General features: G+C 29.5%; 3 protein-coding genes across 4 annotated transcripts; 2 read left to right on the top strand and 1 right to left on the bottom strand.

The window, feature by feature from the left end:
- The first annotated feature begins 1850 nt into the window (after positions 1-1850).
- Positions 1851-7971, top strand: LOC106767657 (ribosomal RNA small subunit methyltransferase G). 2 transcript variants are annotated; one of them, XM_014652594.2, is made up of 7 exons: positions 1851-2136; positions 2213-2405; positions 2490-2599; positions 3616-3694; positions 3786-3853; positions 4917-4983; positions 5071-6272. In XM_014652594.2, the coding sequence occupies exons 1-7, from the start codon at positions 1948-1950 to the stop codon at positions 5091-5093; spliced, it is 729 nt and encodes a 242-aa protein (XP_014508080.1). In that variant the 5' UTR covers positions 1851-1947; the 3' UTR covers positions 5094-6272. The 2 variants fall into 2 exon arrangements, with proteins under 2 accessions (XP_014508080.1, XP_014508079.1); XM_014652593.2 differs by lacking the exon at positions 5071-6272 and adding an exon at positions 7683-7971 and having other exon boundaries at positions 1859-2136.
- A 5071-nt stretch (positions 7972-13042) lies between these two features.
- LOC106767470 (protein JINGUBANG) lies at positions 13043-14730 on the bottom strand. The gene has a single exon (XM_014652376.2). The coding sequence runs from the start codon at positions 14380-14382 to the stop codon at positions 13213-13215; it is 1170 nt and encodes a 389-aa protein (XP_014507862.1). The 5' UTR covers positions 14383-14730; the 3' UTR covers positions 13043-13212.
- Positions 14731-21398: 6668 nt separating this feature from the next.
- LOC106767980 lies at positions 21399-21912 on the top strand. The gene has a single exon (XM_014652943.2). It carries the CDS (start codon positions 21503-21505, stop codon positions 21743-21745), a length of 243 nt encoding a protein of 80 aa, XP_014508429.1. The 5' UTR covers positions 21399-21502; the 3' UTR covers positions 21746-21912.
- Positions 21913-22341: the final 429 nt, after the last annotated feature.

Genomic DNA, 22341 nt, shown 5'->3' on the forward strand with positions numbered 1-22341 from the left:
TTCTCACTTTTCTTAATATGAAACTTTTTCAAGTAAAAGTTTCAATATTTTTATCGAAGTTCCTCCACTTAAATTTTTTTTATTCAAGGACACGTTTTTATACTTAAAGGTAATTTAATCTCATGTTATTGTCATATTTACATTTTTATAATACTTTTCTTACATTTTGATAGCCATGTTGAGTTTAGTTTAGTTCCACATCATATCATTTAATAAGGTGAGACGTTTCTTTATTTAGTTAAATATGACGTTTTTTTTTGTGTGTTTAAAAGGTGAAAAAAATAGATTGAGACTAAAACATGTTTAAAAGTTAAATATTTGAAGTTTGTTAATGGTGAAGAATATGACAGTAGTGAATTGAATGAGATTAGAATATGATAGTAATGAATTCATATAATGAGATTAAAATGATCGAAACATTTCTAGGAACACCAGAGAAAACGGTGTGACAAAAAGAATTGACAAAACTTTAAATAAGAAAGCAAGATGTGTGAAAATCTAGTCAGAACTATCTAAGGTATTTTGGACACATTTAAGAAAATACAACAGCCTATCATATAAATAGAGTACCATCAATTCTTTTATATTATAAATTACTCAAAGAGTTGTGATTTGGAAATGACGTAAGTCTTTCACACTTGAAAGTATTTGGTTGTGCTTCATATATTTTATTGGACTCTAATAGTAGAGATAAACTCAACCCTAAGGAAAAACGATGTTATTTCATTGCTATGGATGTGACATGTACATAATTATAGGTTTTAGGATTACCAAAACAAGAATATTATCATAAGTAAAAATGCTACTTTTAATAAAAACATGTTCTATAAAAGACAAGACAACATAATGGGTAAATACATGGCCATAACAAGTATCTTTGTCAAAGATTTCAAGTGTAGAGAGTCTATGTGATATGTTGACCAAGACTGTCACAACAAATAAGTTGATACTTTGTATTACATCAACTAATCTTCAAAAATAATTGATAATGAAAGCAACCACACTAGGTGATAATGTAAATCAAGCTCCAAATGAAAGAACAGTTAGTATTATGCGTCATTTAGTATTGTAAAATGTTTTCTGTTTAACTATATAATGTTTTCTAATGTAATGTGAATGTAAGCTTACAATAGCTAAGAATAGATAAGAATTTATATGATGAATTACATTAAATTTTTATGTTGTTTATTTATTTATTTTTTTAATTCTCTTGTTGCTAACCACCGTCTTACTCATTTGAACAGTATAAGATTTAATATAAACCAATTCTTAACTTTTAAGATCCATCTTCATAACATTCTCTTTAGTACATTATTAAGTTAATCTTTAGCCTTAAATATTCCTATTCGAGTTTTTAAGTGCCTCATATTTATACACATAATTTTTATTTTCTGTTTTTTTTTTTTCCAATTTATATGTCTTTACTATATCTCATGTCCACAGTATCTCTTTCAATTTCTAAACGAGTCTTAAAAAAACATCATATATTCTATGTTTAAGTAACACTTTATTTTATTAAATATGCTTTTTTATTTATAGAATAAATAAAACATTTATTTATATTATTGTTCAACTGTTTCAAAATCTATTTATAATTTATAAAATAAATAAAATATATTCTTTATTGGTGTGTAACAGTTTAAAATATTTTTGTATTTATAAATAAACATATATAGTTTTTATAGGAAGAGGCTCGTGACATTGTACCATTGCATAATGCCCCAAGTCATAGCAATTGTTACACCCAACATTGCTACATGACAACGTTATAGGTCTGTTGAATTGAATGAGTCAGAATAATTACCAAAATAAACAAGAAAGGGATGCAGTGAGGAAAACAGAATTTGTAGAATTATTTTGGGTTTGGGCTTTTAACTTCAATGTAAACCCAATACAGCTCAGCACATAAATTGTAAAGTGCGGGAACGTAAAAGCGCGCGGGAGGAAATGTTGCTGGGAAGTAACTTACAGTTTTCTCGGTGGACTTTCTTCAAACACCTTCCGACACGAAAATTCAAATTAACAGCACTGTGTCAGCACAAATTCGTAGCCACTCTCCCCCACTTCGCAACGCTAACCTCCCACCAGAAACATCAGATTAATCTCTACGTCGACACTCTTCTTCAATGGAACAAGGTATTCGATATCTCTCACTCGTATACAACACAACTCACTCTCCCTGAACACTTGCACATCGCAATTGTAATTTCAGCGCATGAATCTCACTGCTGTTAGAGAGGTGAATGATGTGATGGAAAGGCACGTGGAGGACTCCCTCGCGATTTTGCCTCCGCTGAGCGATTGTTACCGCTCGCGCTGCGGCTCTTCATGCGATAAGTTGAGTCTTGTCGACGTTGGAACTGGCGCTGGCCTTCCAGGAGTAGTTTTGGCCATAGCTCGCCCAGGTTTGTTCTTATGTGATGTATTCAATATCTGGATTGTGTCTTTGCTCAGTGGAGTTCGTCGTGATATGTGATTCAATGGAATAGATTGGGATGTAACGCTGATGGAGTCTATGAACAAGAGATGCGTCTTCTTGGACCACGTTGTCGGTGTTATCGGTTCCTCAAACGTTAAAATTGTAAGAGGAAGAGCAGAGGTAAAATATACTCCTGTTCTTCTTATAACTAATTCCATCTGATTTTTTCTTTTTTTTTTTGTCTAAATGCTTCTTTTTATGCTATTTTTAATTGTTTTCCTTATAGTATTACATTTCTTTTTGCTGAGGGTCTGGGCAAAAGCCCCAGAACCACACCTATTTATTAATCGTGTGATTAAGTACATCATCATCTTCCATAAAGGAGTAATGTGCACAATGAGAAATAAGATTAAAAGACAACTTTCTCTAGTACGCAATAAAACATGTTTCTCAAAGAAGTCAGCGAAATGGTTAGCTTACCTTTGAATATGCACAAATAAACAATTCTGAAAAATATCCCTCAATTTTCCAATCTCATTCAATAGCTCAAACAATCGACACTCCAAGTCTCAACCAGAATTCACCAATCTAATTATTTCAAGACAGACAAACTTCACCATTAGATTCTGCAGACCCTTATTACGGGCTATTATCAAACCATGAAATTAGGCTCGAGAACTGAACAAAGAGAAAGCCCACGAGAAAATGCTTGAACAGAAGCACAATTATTGCATCAGATGGGACCACGGCTCAATCACGCAGGGAACATAATTTTTGGAAGTCTCGTCTACCGAAGATAACACTAATTTATATCATATAAGTGGGTATAATCCTCATTTTACAAGTAAGTTTTGTGGGATTGAATTAGGTTTAAAATTCATTTCTTAATATTATATCATAACCAGGTTAGAATCTAGTGATATATATATGCTACTTTTATTTACTGGTGTTAAGAAAGAAAAATATGAGAGAATAAACCAAACACGATTTTCCATGCTTATATTATTAAGGCAATCACTAAGGATATTATTAACCTGAATTGACATGGATCACGTTTCTTAAAATGAAACACTTCCAATTCCCACAGATCTTTACATTGCTATTATGTTTTGTTTTACTTTTTGGCATCTAACTTGTGATAATCTCAGTATACCTTCTACTGCCTGAAAATATGACTTGTTCTGTGCATAGGGCAGAATTTAGGGCAGAATCCTTGCTTCAGAGAGCAATTTGATATAGCAGTGGCCAGGGCAGTTGCAGAAATGAGAGTATTAGGTACATTGAGCACTTCCTAATTTAGTTCGTTGCATTGACACTTAGCGATCTGTAACTACTTTAATGTTTGCTTTCTATTTTGCATTTCCAGTTGAATACTGTCTTCCTTTGGTTCGTGTTGGTGGATTGTTTATAGCTGCCAAGGGTCATGATCCTGAGGTATATGTAAAAGCTATTAAACAATTATTTTTCCAATTCATATATAATGCGTTTAATGTGCCCTCGTCGATTGCTTTATTTAATATTACTTTCACTGGTATTGAAAATGATTAATGTCCATAACCTTGAAGCTTACTCCTGCTCAGGGGATTACAATTGAATACTAATATTGAAGGAGAATTTACGGACCTTATGCTGAAATATAGGAGGAGTTCACATGTCAAGGAAGTATTATATCCATGCATTCTCTAGTTTGAATTTATTTTTAGGGTGTAATGCTGATTTGATAATGCCCTTAGAAGATAATATACGTGCTAATAGTGTAGGAATTACGGAAAAGTTTTTTATTATTATATTTCGGAAAATTTTATCAAATTCTTCTAACCAGTTTGCGTACTGGAATAGACTAGTGAAAAAAATATAAAGTGGAAATTAAGATATATTAACGATTTCTTTTAATAACTTTTTAACAATAATCATTATTTATCGGTTTCTATGAATTTATTTTAAAAAATTGTAAAAAAAATTGTTAAAAAATTTTTTTGAGTAGGCTATTTTCACCGTCTTAAATAATTTGATTTGACTATTGACTATTTAGTTTGTTTTTATTTCCTCTTTCCCTAAATCAACGTTCAACTCAATCATTGATTGCAATGACTGACATGTGACTTATGTGTCGTGTACACTTCGAAGTTAATATGAAAACTTTGTTACTGACTATGTAAATAAATTATATCTCAATTGTGCTTATATTATTTGAGTTTAAATATGTTTCTGCCAGCACAACGATTTTTACTGTCATTTAATAATGTCTCGGCAGTTGGCACATCATTTAACAAGTTAGACTTCCTGCATAGTGATTGTGCTGATCAAGTTCTTTTAGTAATTTGTCAATGCATGATTGGCTGATAGTGTAAATATCTAATTGAATCTATGTTATTTTTTATTTTTTCAAATGAGTACATTTCAAATCAAGCTGAGTTATTCTGTGGCTTTTCTATTAATGTCCCATGGACTTCTGAAGTTGTGAATCATCTATTTCCTACACAATGAATTTGGATAGGATGAAATTAAGAAAGCTGAAAGCGCCATCCAGAAGGTGGGTGCATCTCTATTGCAAGTTTGCTCAGGTACACGGCTTTAAACTCCGCTCTTGCGATATAAACTCTTGTATCGAGTTAAAAAATTTCGAACATGTTTATATTCTTGGAATATAGGTTTTGAAGAATTTATGTTCTGAAATGAAGCGGAGAGATTGATAGTTTCCTAGTCCAACAGCGCTAAGCTGCTAACCAGCACGTAAATATATTAGTTTTATAACAAGCTTAAAGGGGCAAAAACCAATTTTATGGATTTGATACCCCTTCCGACTCCCTTTTCAGTTGAGTTTTTAGGCATGTAATGATTCTACAAAATGGTAGGGAGCTTAAGGTCAATGTGGAGTGGCCATGGTTGCCGATGCTCCACTGACTTGTAGAGGAGAAAACTTCACGAGGACTTGGGGTAAATATCCATTTTTCTTGGCAGGCGTAATTAAGCCTTGACAAGTTTTCTAGCTTCGTTACTGGGAAATTATAATGCCTATTATAATTAATTTGTATCTTTTCAATCTAACACTTTTGTATAAATGTTTATAGACTGTAAACTTTAGAAATTCTTGCATGCGGAAAAAAAACTCTAGCTGAACCTTATCTCTTTGACCCTGGAATAGACAACCAGGAGAAATCATGCAAAAGCATGGAATTAGAAGCTATAATACATAAACTTCAAACTCAAACACAATAAAACTCGCCTAGAAGAACTCTGGGTGATCATGCCATGCAACAAGGGCCCAAACACTTCTCCAACATTGTTGCTCTTCCCACTACAAAGACAATGGAGATGTAGCCAACTTTCCTAAGCTTAACCAATGGTCATCAATTTATTAGAATTAAAAAATAATTTTAAGTTTAACTCAACATTACAAAACTGTTTTATAAAGTGAGATTTGCACTCACTTATATATTTTAAATTGGTTTTATCTCTAGTCAACGTGGGACTCTCATGCTGATATATACATATCGAGTGTTGATAGGAGTCCGAGAGAGAGTGAAGAGTAGATCCAACAAACACCAAACTTCGCTAGAATAGATTCTAATCCATGATTTTGATACCATGTGAATAAGTGAATTTTAAATTTAACTCTATTCACAAAACTAACTTGTAAAGTGAGATTTGTATTCACTTATATATTACGAATTGGCCTGTTACTGGTTGATGTAGGATTACCAAAACTTTTTTTTTTAAAACCAAGAATGAGGAGAAAGTTATTGTATTAATTGGCAAGGTGATTTGGACATATAATAGTATACAATGAAACTATAGTTTTCATACATTCTCTAAATTGACTCAAGTATCGACGACTGTGGTCTCTATCATCTTTTACATTGGCCAATTCCTCTTTAGACGGGATAGTTCCTCCTTTAGTACACTTAGTTTTGTCTTTAGAAGAACTATAGCGTCATTTTCGGTTTTGGCTTGAAGAGTTGCACAGGTCAAAAAAGTCTGTGTAGCCATCAATGTCTGACCCAAGTTTAGGTCCCTAAACTGAGTTTCATTAAGGTTAAGCTGAGTTTCATTGCGGTCAAGGTAAAGCTGAATTTCATTACGGTCATCACGAGAAGTAGTAGCCTGACATGGAGTAGTATAGGGACTAGCCTAACATGGAGAAGGAGTAGCTTGACGTGGGCCTACCTCACATGGGCCTCGAGTTAGACTATTTCAAGCATGAAGTTTACTTGGAGACTCCTCCTCGTTTTCATTGTACTATAGAATGATAAAAGATAGTTGTTCTCAAACACACACCAGATCCAAAGAAGGATCACGATTTTAGATCAAAGATCATCGAACCAAAGTTGTCACGGAGGTGTACGATTTTTTATCAACAATAATTACAATGATGTAGCCATTCGGTTACAAGACTTTGGTGTTTCTGAATTTAGAAAAAGTGGCCTCAATCCTTCATGACTTTAGCTGTACCATATTTTTCCTAAACACTATTTTAATTAAGAATAATTAATTAAGTTAAAGTCTTCATTCAGTCTCACGATTCTAATATTCTTATTGAAATCGTCAAATTTTTACACGGCTTAAGCTCTAGATGTTTGTCATTCTGATGACAATTTTTTTAAAACAAAGTCATGTTGAGAAAACATGACTTGGACCTGGACATATTTTTTTAAAACGAAATTCAATTGTGTAATTTTTAATTGTAATTAACCTTGATTTGTAAAAAAAGCTTTGACACTCATGGCATATTGCGTTAGCGGTAGGAAAATAAAAAAATAATGATGGCGAATATAATTGGTAATATAAAGTTTATTTATTATATAAGTGTAAATATTTTCACTATAATTTATCAACTTGAAACTTTTTCGTATTATAAATTTTATAAGTTAAATTAGATCGATTTTTTAATAGTATTTAAAAGAATAATCAATTATACATGTAAAACATTGAAAAAAAATCGGTGTTTAATTATATAGTAATGCATATTGATATGTTTGCTTCTGAGGCATTTGAGGAAGAGAGGAAATAAATGTATTTAAAACAATAGAGAAGAGATTATAGTGTTTTTTATTTTAAGAAATAAAAAGATGAAAGTAAAGAAATTTAAAGAAAAAATTTATTAAAATTTATAAATGATTTAACGAATATTATAAATAAAAGAATATTAATAAATTAAAAAGTAACAATTTTTCTTTTACAATCCATTTGTATGTATTTGTTTCGTACCTGGATTATGAGGTAGCTTGTAGAAGTAACATTGCATTGATGTTGTTATTTCCAGTGGAATCGCAAAGCCCATATGGTCAGCGAACAGCTGTCATATGTTTAAAGGATCGTCCTACCCCATTGAAATATCCCCGTGATCCAGGTACACCAGCTAAAGAGCCATTGTAGCTAAGTTAATGCTAATTCTGTTTGTTGGCAGTGTTTTGTTATTTTTATTAGCCAATTCCATCACTATTTGAACCAACGAGAATCGTTTAAATTTGCTACCAAGAGGGGGCTTGTACTGTACAACAATGGTTAGATTTTCAGTTCATAATAAAGAACAAGCTTAGTTTCTGGTGCTACGACGTCGTTTGAAATATGCTACTATACCTGCATTTACATCTGTATATAGATAACGACACGGAAATTGCAAGCTGTCTTTATCTTCTTCACCTGGCGTGTCATCTATTCATTACACATTTGCTCCATGATTGGAATCTGGAAGCAAATGGTTTGTGCACATTCGTTTTCCAAACATTTATACTACTAAACACCATAATTATGAAGATTATTTGTATCTGACACGTATAGTATAGAGGTCTACGTCTGCAACCACCCATTCAGTTTAGAAATGTTAGTTTTAGTTTGTAGCATTCCTACTTCCGAAATTTTTCTTATGTTTAAACACGACGCAAGAGATTCAGGAAACGATATGCTGGAAATCCAGGCATTGGAAAAATGACTGCTACGGTGTTACCTAATACCTTAGCCCCTTCTGGTTCAAATACGAAAATACCCTTAAAAGAATGATATAATACTTTTTTTTTTCTACTTTTGGTTAGAAATATTCGAAATAGTCTCAACTTTATTTTTCTATTCAATGTAGTTTTAAAGAACGTAATTTGTGTTCAATTTAGTCTTTTTTTTGTTCAATATAGTCCTAAATAACGTATTTTGTGTTTAATTTAGTTTTTATTTATGATTCACGGAGTTTGTAAAAAGGACTAAATTGAATATAAATTACATTTTTTAAGACTACATTGAACAGAAAAATAAAATAGAAACCATTTTGAATATTATTAACCGAAACTAGAAAAAAAATATTTTACAAAGAATCTAATAAACAAATAATTAAGGGTTAAATATGTTTTTAGTCCCTATACTTTGGAGCGATTTTGGTTTTANTCCCTCTTTCAAACTATGGTACAATTTAGTCCTTCAACTTTAGAAAACTCTGGTTTTAGTCCTTTTTATCAATTTTTTTTAACTTTATTTGTTGTTTCAAACGCATTTCTCAGTTAACATTGAAGCAAAAATGTGTCAAACAATGTAAACATTCCAAATGCTACAATGAAACGTGCTTGAAACAAAAAATAAAGTTAAAAAAATTTGGTAAAAAGGACTAAAACCAGAGTTTTCTAAAGTTAAAGGACTAAATTGTACCTTGAAAGAGAGACTAAAACCAAAATCGCCCCAAAATATAGGGACTAAAAACATATTTAACCCAATAATTAATAATAATTAATAAGATTCTAGATTGAGACCTTGTTCTTGTCACGTTCATATTTAGTTGCAGTAAAAAGTATTAATTTTTATAGCCTTTCACATTTGTTTTATTTGTCAAATTTGATTCATGGTGTACTTTAGTCCCTTTCCTAAGCGTTGTTGAATTGATTGTGAAATTTAATAAATAAAGAGATATTATTTTAATTGTAAAGTAATCGTTATTTAGGAATGAAAATAAGGAATAATTTATTTTAAATGTATAGAGAAATCAGAAAATTAAAAGTTCTGCGGAATAAATTTATAATAGAATGAAACTGCGAAATATGAAAAGAATATTAATATTTCAATTCTGTTCCTTTTTTTAATTTAAAGTAACAATATGTATCATTATATTATTAAATCAATTGCAAAAGAGGTGTTTAGTTTTAAAGATTTCAAAGTATCTAGTTTTCTACAATAGAAGAGATAAGTTTGCGGGAACAAAATGACGGTTTAATAGTTGAACGGTTGATTTGATGTTTTATTCGGATAAGCTAATATTATTTTTCTTTTGTCAATTTGGAAATCTAATTTTGTGTACTTATGTCATCAATAAAAGAAATAATAATGCTTATGTTCTTCTTTAGAATGGACACTTCTAATAATAAAGAAATGATTATTGCTAGACTGACTGTGGGCCATTATTGATAGGGAAACCAGAGAAGAAATTTTTAATTCTTTGAGAGTAAAACTATGAAAAATGTATAGGATATAGTTTTGATCGTGTAAGCACATAATTTTTATATATGCCAAAAAAAATAATCTAAAAACGTCTAAATTAGTATATAAACATTGAGAATAACTTATATATAGCTAATAACATGAAATCAAGTGTTATTTGCATTAATAAAATTATAAATTAATTTAAAAATTTTAATTGTGAAATGGAATGACATGTTATTGATATTAAATTTGTTGAGTTTATATTTTGATATATTAACTTAATTTTTTTGAGAAAATATTATGTAAAATATTATTGATAGAAATTTTGTGATTACAAAATTAATATTTACAAAAGTGCAAGAAGATTTAGAAATATAAATAAATTTTATGTAAAATTTTAAAATTGAAATTATTTTGTATCCGATTAAATAATGTACAATAATAAAATATATTATGTTAGTTTTAATTTTTTTTTGTTGATTTAATATCACTTTTATTTTTGTAACAGTTATTCGATTTTTTTTTCAATTTATTGTATTTAATGTGGTTTTTATATTTCTTAAAAAATTCATTACGGTTCATTTTGTTATATTAAATTTAATTAAAGAGTAATGATTGGACAGTATAGACATATGGCACATTATTTAATATAGGAAATATATCTTTAACAAGTTTTTTTTACGTAGTATTTAGTTTTAGAAAAACATGCGTCATTTTTCATCTTTTATGTAGTTTATTACTTACCCTCCTTTACAAATCATAATGAAAATTTATATTTAACTACATTTTCTATAATTTTTTTACAATAACTTATATGATAATTTGTGATGATTTCAATTATACAAATTAATAAAATAGAGACACATTATCTATTATTTAAAAATTATTAAAAAAATTGTTAAAATACCATCATGATCCAATGATCCAAATCATAAACATTCCAGTCAAAAACTTTTCCATTGTGGGGACTTTCTGTTTTGCCTTTGCAGCTTGCCTTTAGAGCTTTCCATTATTGGAATATTCAATAAGATGATAAATAATTAAGACTAAGAAAATGTGAACAACAGTAGAAATTTGTTTAATTATGCATATTGAATATGTTGTTTTGGTCATCCAATAAAAAACATATTTAACATAACTTATTTGAGTCTTTCAACATAAATTCTATAATCAATGTTAAATAGGATGTTGTTGAAGCATGAACTTTCACTATAGATTCAACAACCAATGCTAATAGATACTTTCAATATCAATTATAACTATAATTTTCCTTTCAACATGAGTACTTATTATAAAAAAAAAAAAAACAATTTCTCTTTCTAGCAAGAATCCCAGAAGAGAATATTTTTCTGATTTGGATATCCTTCAAAAGTGTCACTTTTCATTTAGGACAATGATATTTTTGCAATATTTTTTGACAAATTTTTTACAACAGGACATGTGTCATCATTTTATTGGTCTATTTGAATTTAAGTTTAAAAAATATTTAAAACAGACCAATTACAAACTACTATGTATGTGTTATCAAAAAATTGTTAAAAAAAGTGTTGTTAAAAAAAGTTTTTCCTTTCATTTAATACACCAATCTTTCACTGGGTTGAGTTTCAAACTTCTTACCATGGAGGACTCAACGTCTTACGTTTAAAAATGATAGTCAAAGAAAACTCTAAACATCCTCCAATGGTTTGAGGAATGGATAAATTTTGGACTGCGTTAATCTTTGATAAGTTCAAGGCAACCCCTTGGACAAATATGATGTCACCAAAATTTTAAAAATCAGTCAATACTATATTTCAAATTCATCCTAAAAAAACATTTAAAGAATATGTTGGTAAAAGACAAGATGACGAAGATATTTTGACAATGATAAAAGTAAATTCAAGAATTTAATTATAAAAAAGATACTAAAAAAATTTGTAGTTTAGTTTTAAGCTTTTTAATAAGTTTTTTTATATTTGTGTGTATAATTTAGTTTAGAAAAATATAAATACAAGATCTAAAAAATATTTTGTGATAATTGATTGATTATCAAACAATTATTACAAAAATTTCTATTAATAATTAATTATCACTTTATAGTAATTTATTATAACATTGAGAAATTTTCTTTTAAAAAGTTACCATGATTATCAATAATCGATTATCAATTTTATTTGAAAATAGACTCTTCAATTTTTTTTATCTAGTTCGTTTATATATTTTACCTAAAATTATTCAGATATTTAGAGTTGTGTTGTTAAAGAAACTCTATTTTTCTGAAAAAGAATTTTGTAGTATGGTAGAAGAAAAAAATTTCATTAAATGTGATATTAAGTGTTGAGTGTCATTGTTGTTATTAGAAAAAACTGATCATCTTTTATGTATTTCAAATGATGTGTTTTAAATTACTTGTGTGATTCTAGAGAAGTGTTGTTTATTTTTTATTTTTTCAAGAGAGTTGTTTTCTAGATCTAATATATACTTTATGTGATTGTAAATTATGATTAGTGATGAGTTAATCTTTTTTTAAAGAAATTAATAACTAAACATAAGTTTTTTTTATGTTAATAAGTATAAAATAAGTTGTGCAAATATTTTTTTCTGTATATTTTTTTCTTATTATTATTTATAAAGTCAATTTTATTAATTTTATTGAGTCTAATATTAGGTTTTTTTAGTGAAACATGCTTAATAAATATTTTAGAATCTAACTGAATGGTTTGATATATTTTGCATTATTACTCATTTGCATATTATTATATTTTGATCACAATTCTTGGTAACCGACATTTCTTGTACTAGTTAAGTCCATTTGTACTGTGAATATGTTTTATTAACGTAACATTATAAATTCGAAAAAAAAATATATTTTAACAATTTTTTTTACAACAGTATCATTGTTTTATTGGTTTATTTAAATTTATGTTTAAAAAATATTTAAAACAGATTAATAATAAACTTTGTCAAAAAATTATAAAAAAATTAATTATTAGAAAAACTTTTTCTTATTCGAAAATAATGCTAGATGGCGGTATATATCGAATTTTAGTGTTATATTACTATGTTTAAGATAATTTAAATATATTTTTATATATTTTGAATGTATATAAATTAACAATATATGTTACTTGACATTCAATTCATTCTTACTACAGCCTGTTGTACATGTTTTGGAAAAGTTGGATCGCAAATATCTTAAGGATACTATTTTATAGAAACAATTTGAATCCATTGACAGGTTGCAAATTTGGTAAGGAAATGCATTATCTTTCTTTCACTAAATATCTCCATGTGTACAGCAACTTGCACATATAACACAGTTTCTTTGTTTTGTTTATATCTCTATGACATTAATTACATTACTATTATGTCTGTGTAACAGCTACAAGTAAAGAATTAGCAAAAAAGAGGGGAAATTAGGTGGAAAGAAGAGGAAGAAAAAGCTGCCAAACTTTGATATCAGAGTTCAAACTGCCACTAAAGAGAAGAAGAGATAGTTGGGAAGGGTGATGAGTGTGATGAAGGGTTGCAGTTAGGGTCTTAATAGGACTGATATGCCCTTCTAAAACAGCTAAGCAGGAATACTCCTTCTGAATCCCTCTCCAAATACGCACCGTTTTATCCTCAGAACCACTACACACCAAATCCCAAACCACACACAAGCAGAGAATGGACTTAGTGTGCCCCCTCAGAGCACCAACCACCGCAGATTTCCCATTCTCTCCCTTCTCCCAAACCAGTATGGACCTATCACATGCACCAGAGTACAACACGCAACCGTCACTGCTTAGAGCCAAAGCGTTAATCCCTGACCTGTGTTTCTCCAACGTCTCCACCACACAGTGTTTCTTCTCCCCTTCCCTTTTTCTCCAAACCCTTATTCTCTTGTCGGCGGATCCAGTGTACACCTGTCCCTCCTCAGAAACTGCCACAGCGTTTATGGCGTCCTCGTGCGCGTTGCGAACCGACTCCAAACACGTGAAGTCTTTCGTCCGCCAGACCTTCAACGTCCGGTCCCAAGAAACGGAGTACAACAACTTTCCGTCGTGGGACAAGGCCAGGGAGGACACGGTGTCCACGTGGTGAACCCAGGTGCACTTCTTGTGCCGCCGAATCTGAACGTGATTCTTCGGGATCAAGATTTTGGTGACGCGGTCGCGGAGCGTGGGGAGAGTGGCCACATGTGTGAACTTCTGTTGGTCGTGGTCGTGGCTGGTGATTCTCCAGACGCGGATTTTGTGGTCTTGGTGCGCGCTGAAGAGCTTGTTGGAGTGGACCACTATGGATTTCACGGCACCCGTTCCCGCGGTTACGAGGTTGGTGTTTTGTAGGTGTTCGGAGAGGAAAATGGTGTGGTTCCAGGATCTGATTTCTCTGTCGGAGGAGCCTGCGTAGAGGAACTTGCCGGCGAGGGTGAGGGAGGAGGTGTAGGAGGAGGTGTGGGGTTTGAGAGTGGCGAGGCACGTGTGAGAGGTGTTGGAAGCGTTGAAGAGGTGTGAGTGTGAGTTGAGGGATGGAACTGAAGCGAGACTTGGTTGCGAAGAGAGACTATTATTGGTGTCGCTGAAGGATGCCGTGCGTTCCATGGTCAGAAAAAAAAGCTATATGGTTTAAAGGAAAGAGGGTTTTTGACTTTATATAAATGCTTAACAGAAATTATTTTGTACTTACACAGCTTCCAACATCATGCCTTCGTAAGTGGGACATGCATCGATCTACATAGCCCAGTTTTACTCCTTATATTTCTGTTCAAATATCTATCTATAATTACCTACTTCTTATGTTTTGCTTTTTGTAATGGCAATCATAATTTACCAAAACAATTTCCTCCTTTTCAAGAACTGTAAGAGTTCAAGAAATGGAAACGTGATCATGAAGAGAAATTGCATCCGATGGTCATCGTTTATTCTTTAGATTTTGTGATTAGGGTTACAATACAAGTACAATGATTTACATTTGGATTATGTGCACGTGTTTCATGACTGTAGATAACCCAAAACCAGAATATCTAATTGGATTTTCTGTATAAATGCATATAAGATACCCTACCCACACTTGACGAAATTGTTCCAGTTTAATCAGTTGGTTTAAGCCGTAATTTTAAATTCAAGTTGAGATTTTTTTTCTTTTTAAATATAGAAATAAACACTGGGCGAGATATGAAGTTATTAGCGGCCTTCATATTGTTAAGGCATACCTTTCGTCATTAAAAGTTGGGGTCAACCTCGATAGACTTTTTGTTCATCCATAATAAAGGAATCGAAAATTCGTACAAACAAAAAAATAAAAAATACAAGAGGATTTGCTACAATTTTAGGACAACCTTTTTAAGTTAATAAAAAAAATTCGATTATCTTAACCTTGTTGCTAAGCTTTGTAAAAGTTGTCCAACACTATGTCGTGGTGCATGAGGTTGTGTTGTTTTCCAAGTATGTGATTTCTAAATCAGATCCAGTGGTAGTTGGCAACAAACAGCATAAAATAATCGGTGAAGATGGATGTGTGAATGGCTATGTGGGTTGATAACAATTGCACCAGCATGCATCATGGTGGCTGTTACTATCATCTTTTCTGGCGGCTCTGCAAACGATGTAGTTTCAACAGCATCAATTAGTCTATACGAAAGAAAGATACAAATAACAGGAACATTAAATAAAATTGTCGGTCATATAGACAGAGATAAACATAAACAATAGAAAAAGCTATGAAAGTAGGCATTTACTGGTTTGGAAAGAAGACGATGCCAACGAAGAAACAGATGGAGTAAGTTAGAAATAAAGCAGACTCATCGCGGAAAAGATGGGGGAAAGAACAGCATGGACATCAGGTGTGTGATGGCTGGACCAATACTGTGCTTGTCCTTGTGTCTCTTCCAGTATTACGGCAACTTATTTTATGAATATAATTTTTCATAAATATTTGATGACAATTATGGGAATTTATTGTCTTCAAATAACTTTTACAATATCCAATCCCAAACTCATACTTAAAATTTCAGTCACGTTAAAACCATTCAGGCGTTCCTATTTTCATAAGGTATTTCCAATTTGGTCCCTTTCTTTTAAACCTTCCCAATTGAGTCCTTATAAATGTTAATTTGAAACAAATTAGCCCCTGTCGAACGGTGTGTTAAAATTGTGCAGAGGTGAGTTGATGAAGTAGTTAAAATTCTCCTTTTGAAGTGTTAAAATTGTGTAGAGGTGTTAAAATTGTGCAGAGGAGAATGGGAAAAATTTGAACACCTCTGCACAATTTTAACACCTCAAAAGAAGAATTTTAACCACGTTATCTACCCACATCTGCACAATTTTAACACGTTAACGATTTTTAACGGCAGGGGCTAATGTGTTTGAAATTAACACTTATAAGAACTCAATTGAGATAATTTAAAAGAAGGAGACCAAATTGGGAATACCTTATGAAAATATGGATGCCTAAATGATTTTAACCTAAAGTTTAAAGTATGAACGTAATGTTGTGTTAAATATTGATAAGACAAGATTAGTGCCCTTAAAGATTCTATTTTATTCAGATAAGATTTTTCTTGTGAGAGAAATAATATATACATTGTTGATTAGAAACCTAACTGGGCAGATCAACTCAACCCATTTGGCTTTAACTAACTAGCCCTTGGTCCCATATGTATCCATGCATGCCCTTCTTGTCTACTTGTCTTCATTTATGTCTCACTCAATCCTTCACATGTCAATTTATATAAAAGAGTTTAATTTTATTTTCTTAAGTGATACTCAAGGTTTTATGATTTTGTGTAATAAAAGAGGGTCCTTTGATGGGAATGATGGACCCTATTAAGCAGTGGAAATTGTTTTTGTGAAGGCATGATTGAATTTTGTTGCCCCATATAGGGTATGCAGTTTATGGTGAGTTTCTTCATAAGTCATAATAAGCAGTGGAGTTTCCGTTTTCCACGCCCTTTGCTCCCATTGGAACAGATCTTACATTCATTTGATAGATGCAACGCCTTCATTCATTTTCTCTGTCCCACCATTTATAACTGAAGCTCCATTTTTCTTCTCACACCTTTAATATTTCTTCAAACTTCTACAAAACTCTTTAATTTCATCACTCATTTATCCTTAAGAAAAATATATATACATATAAATCTCTCTCTTCTTCCATTTTTAAACACATGAGAAATTCATATGGGAGTTTGAGAGGAGATGGCAAGAGAGATGTGTCGGTGTGTTATATTTGATTTTATTCTTCATGTGGTAGACATCGATCACATGTGTGTGCACACCAAAATTAATTATAAATATAAAATAGTTTAATTTTTTATTTACTAAATATAAGATAAAGTTTATTTGTAGTAAAAATATATACTTATAAATGCATAGTTGTTAAGGTAAAAGGTAACAAAAAAAATTAAAATGGACATTGAAAATAAATTTTATTCTATTTTAAAAATATTTAATAATAATTTAAGTATGTCTTTCATGCCCCCGTAACTTATGTTAATTCATATGAATTAGATTGATTAGCTTTTATTCAATAACTAGGGTGTTTTCTTCACCACCTATATAATTATCGAATAAAAATAATATTTGCGTGGTCAAATTTTTTTCTTTTTTTTAATATCAGCTAATGTATTATGTAAGCTCAAAGATAGCTTTCAATTTTAATGTGATGATTTATTTCGCCATGCACTAACTTGTTTTTCTTCTAAGTAAATAATTACTTTAAAGCATTGAGAACTAATTAAATTTCATATTTTTTAGCACGTTTTAACCGAAAAATGAACATATTTATTATTTATTAACAAAACTTATTCAAGTAAAAAATTAAAATTAAAAACTTAGAAATTTGTCTAGTTATATGTGCGCTAATAAAAATATTGAATGGTAAAAAAACTAAAACAGATCACTAATTAAACATTAAAAAATATAATTTTTATGAAATTTGTCAGAGTAAATGAGTAAATATTCAAGAATGTTTCTTATAATAAAAATTAAACACGTTATTTAAGAAAATCTATGATTTTATTTTATTTTATATTTTTCTTAATTTGTCACCGATGCATATATCATTGTTTTATTGCTTTAAATTTAAAATATTTTAAATATTATTTAAGGAAACAAAAAAAACTTTCATTTAGTTAATGAAAATAAGCTGTAATAATTCTTTATTTTACATATTTTATATCATCAATAAAATAGTAAAAAATTTAAAGATACTATTGAATATATTATTTTATTATTTTTATATTATTATAATTTAAAAAAAGAAAAAAAAAATTTGAATAAGTATTTTATAAATATATGAAAACTATTTAATTATAATATATATAAAATATTACTTATTCTTTAAAATTTACTTCTTTAATAATTATATATATTGAAGTTTTATTTTATTTTATTTAATTAATCAGTAAATTTTATTTTTACCTTATTTAATTATTAAATTTTAACTCTTCACCAATAGACACTAAGCTTTACCTTCTGTTAAGTTGATCTTTAAATTTTCAATTATGATAAATTGATACTTTTAACTTTGATTATATTCTATTTGTTTTTTATAATTTATTATTTTATTGAATAATATTTTTTCTACCGCATAAGAGTTAAAATATTTATTTTAAATATAAATCGTAAGGACTTGTACTTTAAGTGATAATATAAATGCGTGGAATAGTTAACAAGCCATAATTAAATTTAATGAATGTCCAAACTTTAATCAGTCTAATACATGTCTGTACTGTATGTGTTTTGGTCTTAATTCAAGCTGAATGGGTAATTATGTTTAAGTAGACGAGTGAAAATGGTAATGAAAGTCTACTTTATAAAGTATACTTAGTTTTAACTTTTGGTTAGTATTGGTTGTACTAGAAATTTCATAAATACCTTTAATTAAAAAAAAAACACTACCTAATTATCCTTCTCTTCATTTTCCTTTAATAAATCTTAATAAATTAATCAAAAATAATAATTAAGCTTTATTTTAATTGCCTCTTAGTAACTTTTTTTGAGTGAAACCTCTGTCACAGTTGTCAAATATAAGAGAGTTTTTTTTGTTTTTCTTAAGTGGATATAGAATATTATATTATAGGGTTAAATATGTTTTTAGCCCCTATACTTTGGGGCGATTTTGGGTTTAGTCCCTCTTTCAAACTATAGTACAATTTAGTCCTTCAACTTTAGAAAACTTTGGTTTTAGTCCTTTTTATCAAATTTTTTAAACTTTATTTTCTCAGTTAACATTGGAGCAAAAATGTGTCAAACAGTGTAAACAATCCAAATGCTATAATGTAACGTGTTTGAAACCGTAAATAAAGTTAAAAAAATTTGGTAAAAAGGACTAAAACCAGAGTTTTCTAAAGTTGAAGGACTAAATTGTACTATAGTTTGAAAGAGTGACTAAACCCAAAATCGCTCCAAAGTATAGGGACTAAAAACATATTTAACCCTATATTATAAGATTAGTTATTCGGTGTAGAATCAAACTTAGAGGCCCATAAAAAATGTAGCCCATGTTATTCTTCCTTTAAGTTTTTTAAGTATGGGCTTTATTATTCACAGTCCCACTTTTGCTATTGGCACATCCTTTCTTTTGTTTTTCTTTTGTTCTGTGAGCGCATTTTTTATGGATCATTATATAAATCTTTAGTCAATAAAAAATAGTATTTTCCCACTCCTCCACTTGTACAACCAATTTCATTATTGGAGAAAGCAATCTTGTAGTTTTTTTTTTTTTTCATTAACATCAGACCTTTAATAAGAATTTATAAAAACAAAAACCACAATCAAATATGCATGTCTTATTTTACAATAAATTTATCAATCAAATGTATAATTTTGTGACTTGTTTTCAAATTTTCACTCAATTACAATAACGAAGTATATAAAAAAATAGACAAATACCATTTTATTTTGGAGGAATAAGCATTGAATTTTTATTTTTTTTTTCTAAAGGACTAAAAATAGTTATAGTTTTTTGTTGCATGACTAAATTTTGCATATTCTTTTTAAGGACTGAAAAATAACTGTGTTAAACTGGGAGATTTAAACATTATTTATCTTGAGCTACTTGGTAACACTTTCCAATTAATTTAATCTTATTATAAACAAATGGATTACCAATCAAGAATTTTAAAAAGAATCTAAAATATCTAGAAGTTAGGAAAAATAAATTTCAGAAGAAGTGAAGAAATAATTTTCTTATATTTATTTATAAAAAAATCTCAAAAATCATTTTCATTCTTTATTTATTTTACATTGTATCTCTTTATGCAAATAATTTATATCTCTTAATCTAAAGAAAGTGAATCTTACTGTATTAATATACATACATGCACAATAACAATAATAATTATTTTATTATCTTTTACTATCATAGAAAAAAAATACATGTGATTCACTAGTGTTATATAAAGAACAATAATTACAATTAATAATAAAATTCAGACCATTTAATTCGATATAACTGCTATTATGAAGTAGAATTTCAATCAGGTGTCTATAAGACTTTGAAGTATCTTTTATTTTACATTTTTTAACTATTATTTTTTTATGACAACATTTTAAAACGTATAATTTAAAAATAAAGCTTAAAATTAATAATAGTATTACAATAATAAAATAAGTAATTAAAAATAAAACCAAAATAAGTATTAATAATATATAGAGAGAAATTAATTTTTAAATTTTGATGATTCGGAATACTATAGTTATGTATGTTATTCAAATATTATAAATTAATTTTTTTATTAAATATCATTAGAGTCATTTGATTTAACATCATCTAAGAAAAAGTGATTAGGATTTTTCGAATAAGACTTATGTTAAACATCAACATCTCAATTATTTTAACATCTCAAAATTTATATAAATTTATCCATTATTTGTGAGTGTATAAATTTATTAGGATTTTAATCTAGAAGATGTTTATATATTTAATAGTTTTTTAATTGTGACGGGAGTGATTTTATGACTTTCTGTTATATTTATTAGTTTGGATATTACGAATTTAAGCATTCTCCTTTGTCAATGATTTTAGTTGGATGTTATTTCTAGATGGGTAATACTACATAGATAACATTTTTTTGACAACATTTGAACATCATCATATGTGTCATTGTGTGATTGGTCCAAAGGACACAATGACACCATCATTGATCAATAACACAATGACGCTTATGATGATGTTCAAATGTTGTCAAAAAAAATGTTGTGTAAATATCTTTATCTTTTATAGATAATGGATTATTTTCTTAGTTATGTAAAAAATTTCTTATATCATCATAAGATCTTTCGCTACCACCAAACTCAGGTCAACAAATCTATTCTGAACTATAATCCCTTTGTCGTGGAAGCTTCTGCACATGAATAGAAAACAAAGAATTCAAAACGTAAGCACAACCGTGGATGGATTCATCCAAAACTTGCAGAATTTTTTTATTAAACTGGTCAAATAAAATTCTCAAAGAGAAGGTTCGATGCAGACGTCAATGTTGAACCTGACCGCTTCAAATTTCTCCATTATACTTCTGATGAATCATGAACAAATAGCTTCTGAATAATAATCTAATTAATGCAATAATCAAAAGCGGTTACACGTGACAAAATAAATAAAATTTCTAAGCTTTGACCTTTGGGTGTAGTTGATTTCTGATAAACAACCAGCAAAAGCTGGTTATAAAAACCCTTGAATCAGTTGAATCATGGTGAAGCGATTCATAAAAGTTGAGAAATGGATGGGAGCAACTACAATTCCTGGGCTGATCAATGGGATGATGGACCTGATCCTGTGACGGTTGGTTCCAGCAATAAGAACAGCAACGACAAGACAACCAAGTACAAGCAAAAGGTCGGAGAGGGTTTTGGCAAGACCAAAGCAGTCGCCTCCACCGGTGTGAAGAAGTTGAAGGATGGTACTTCCGTTGGCCTTCACTGGATCAAGACCAAGTATTCCAAAGCCACCAACAAACATTAATTTCACCATTTTTTCTTTCTCTTTAATGCTTTCTGTCTCTTCAATTTCATCCTTCATCTATTCCTTTATTCTTCCCTATTTTTTAGTTTAGTATGATCCCTGCACATATGTTTCTGTATCACTTTCCATGTTTGTTAATTATATTATGGTTCGTGTCTTATGGAAAACAATAGTTTATTTATTATAATTATCTTTTATGTTATTAAGAGTAATTTTTTTTTGTGAATTATATAAAAGATATAATTTTTATTGATTAACATTTGTATATGAGCTAAAAAAATGAAAACTGAATGGAAATGTTCTGAGTTGTCTACCCTAACCATGATTTAATAATAAATCAACTGTGGTTGGAGCCATACATTTTGTTGAATGTGGGATAAATATATATAGTTAATTAATGTAACAAAGCTTAGAGAAATGATGTTCTAAATCTAATACAGAAAATATATCTGGAATCGAATTCTTACATAAGAACTTACATTTATCTACTACAAACAAATAAAAATTCAAATCTGATTAGAACAAAGTTAACAAATAATGTATCGATTTTTATTATGAATCCAAATATATACAAAAATGTTAAAATAATGGTTAAG

The sequence above is a fragment of the Vigna radiata genome, chromosome 7 (assembly GCF_000741045.1).
Source record: "Vigna radiata var. radiata cultivar VC1973A chromosome 7, Vradiata_ver6, whole genome shotgun sequence".
NCBI classification, from domain to species: domain Eukaryota; kingdom Viridiplantae; phylum Streptophyta; class Magnoliopsida; order Fabales; family Fabaceae; genus Vigna; species Vigna radiata.

Coding starts and splice junctions, on each gene's coding strand:
- LOC106767657 (XM_014652593.2), top strand. CDS start 1,948: ATGTTGCTGGGAAGTAACTTACAGTTTTCTCGGTGGACTTTCTTCAAA. Junction 2,406..2,489: donor TTTGGCCATAGCTCGCCCAG/GTTTGTTCTTAT, acceptor TCAATGGAATAG/ATTGGGATGTAACGCTGATG. Junction 2,600..3,615: donor TTGTAAGAGGAAGAGCAGAG/GTAAAATATACT, acceptor TGCATAGGGCAG/AATTTAGGGCAGAATCCTTG.
- LOC106767470 (XM_014652376.2), bottom strand. CDS start 14,382: ATGGAACGCACGGCATCCTTCAGCGACACCAATAATAGTCTCTCTTCG.
- LOC106767980 (XM_014652943.2), top strand. CDS start 21,503: ATGGATGGGAGCAACTACAATTCCTGGGCTGATCAATGGGATGATGGA.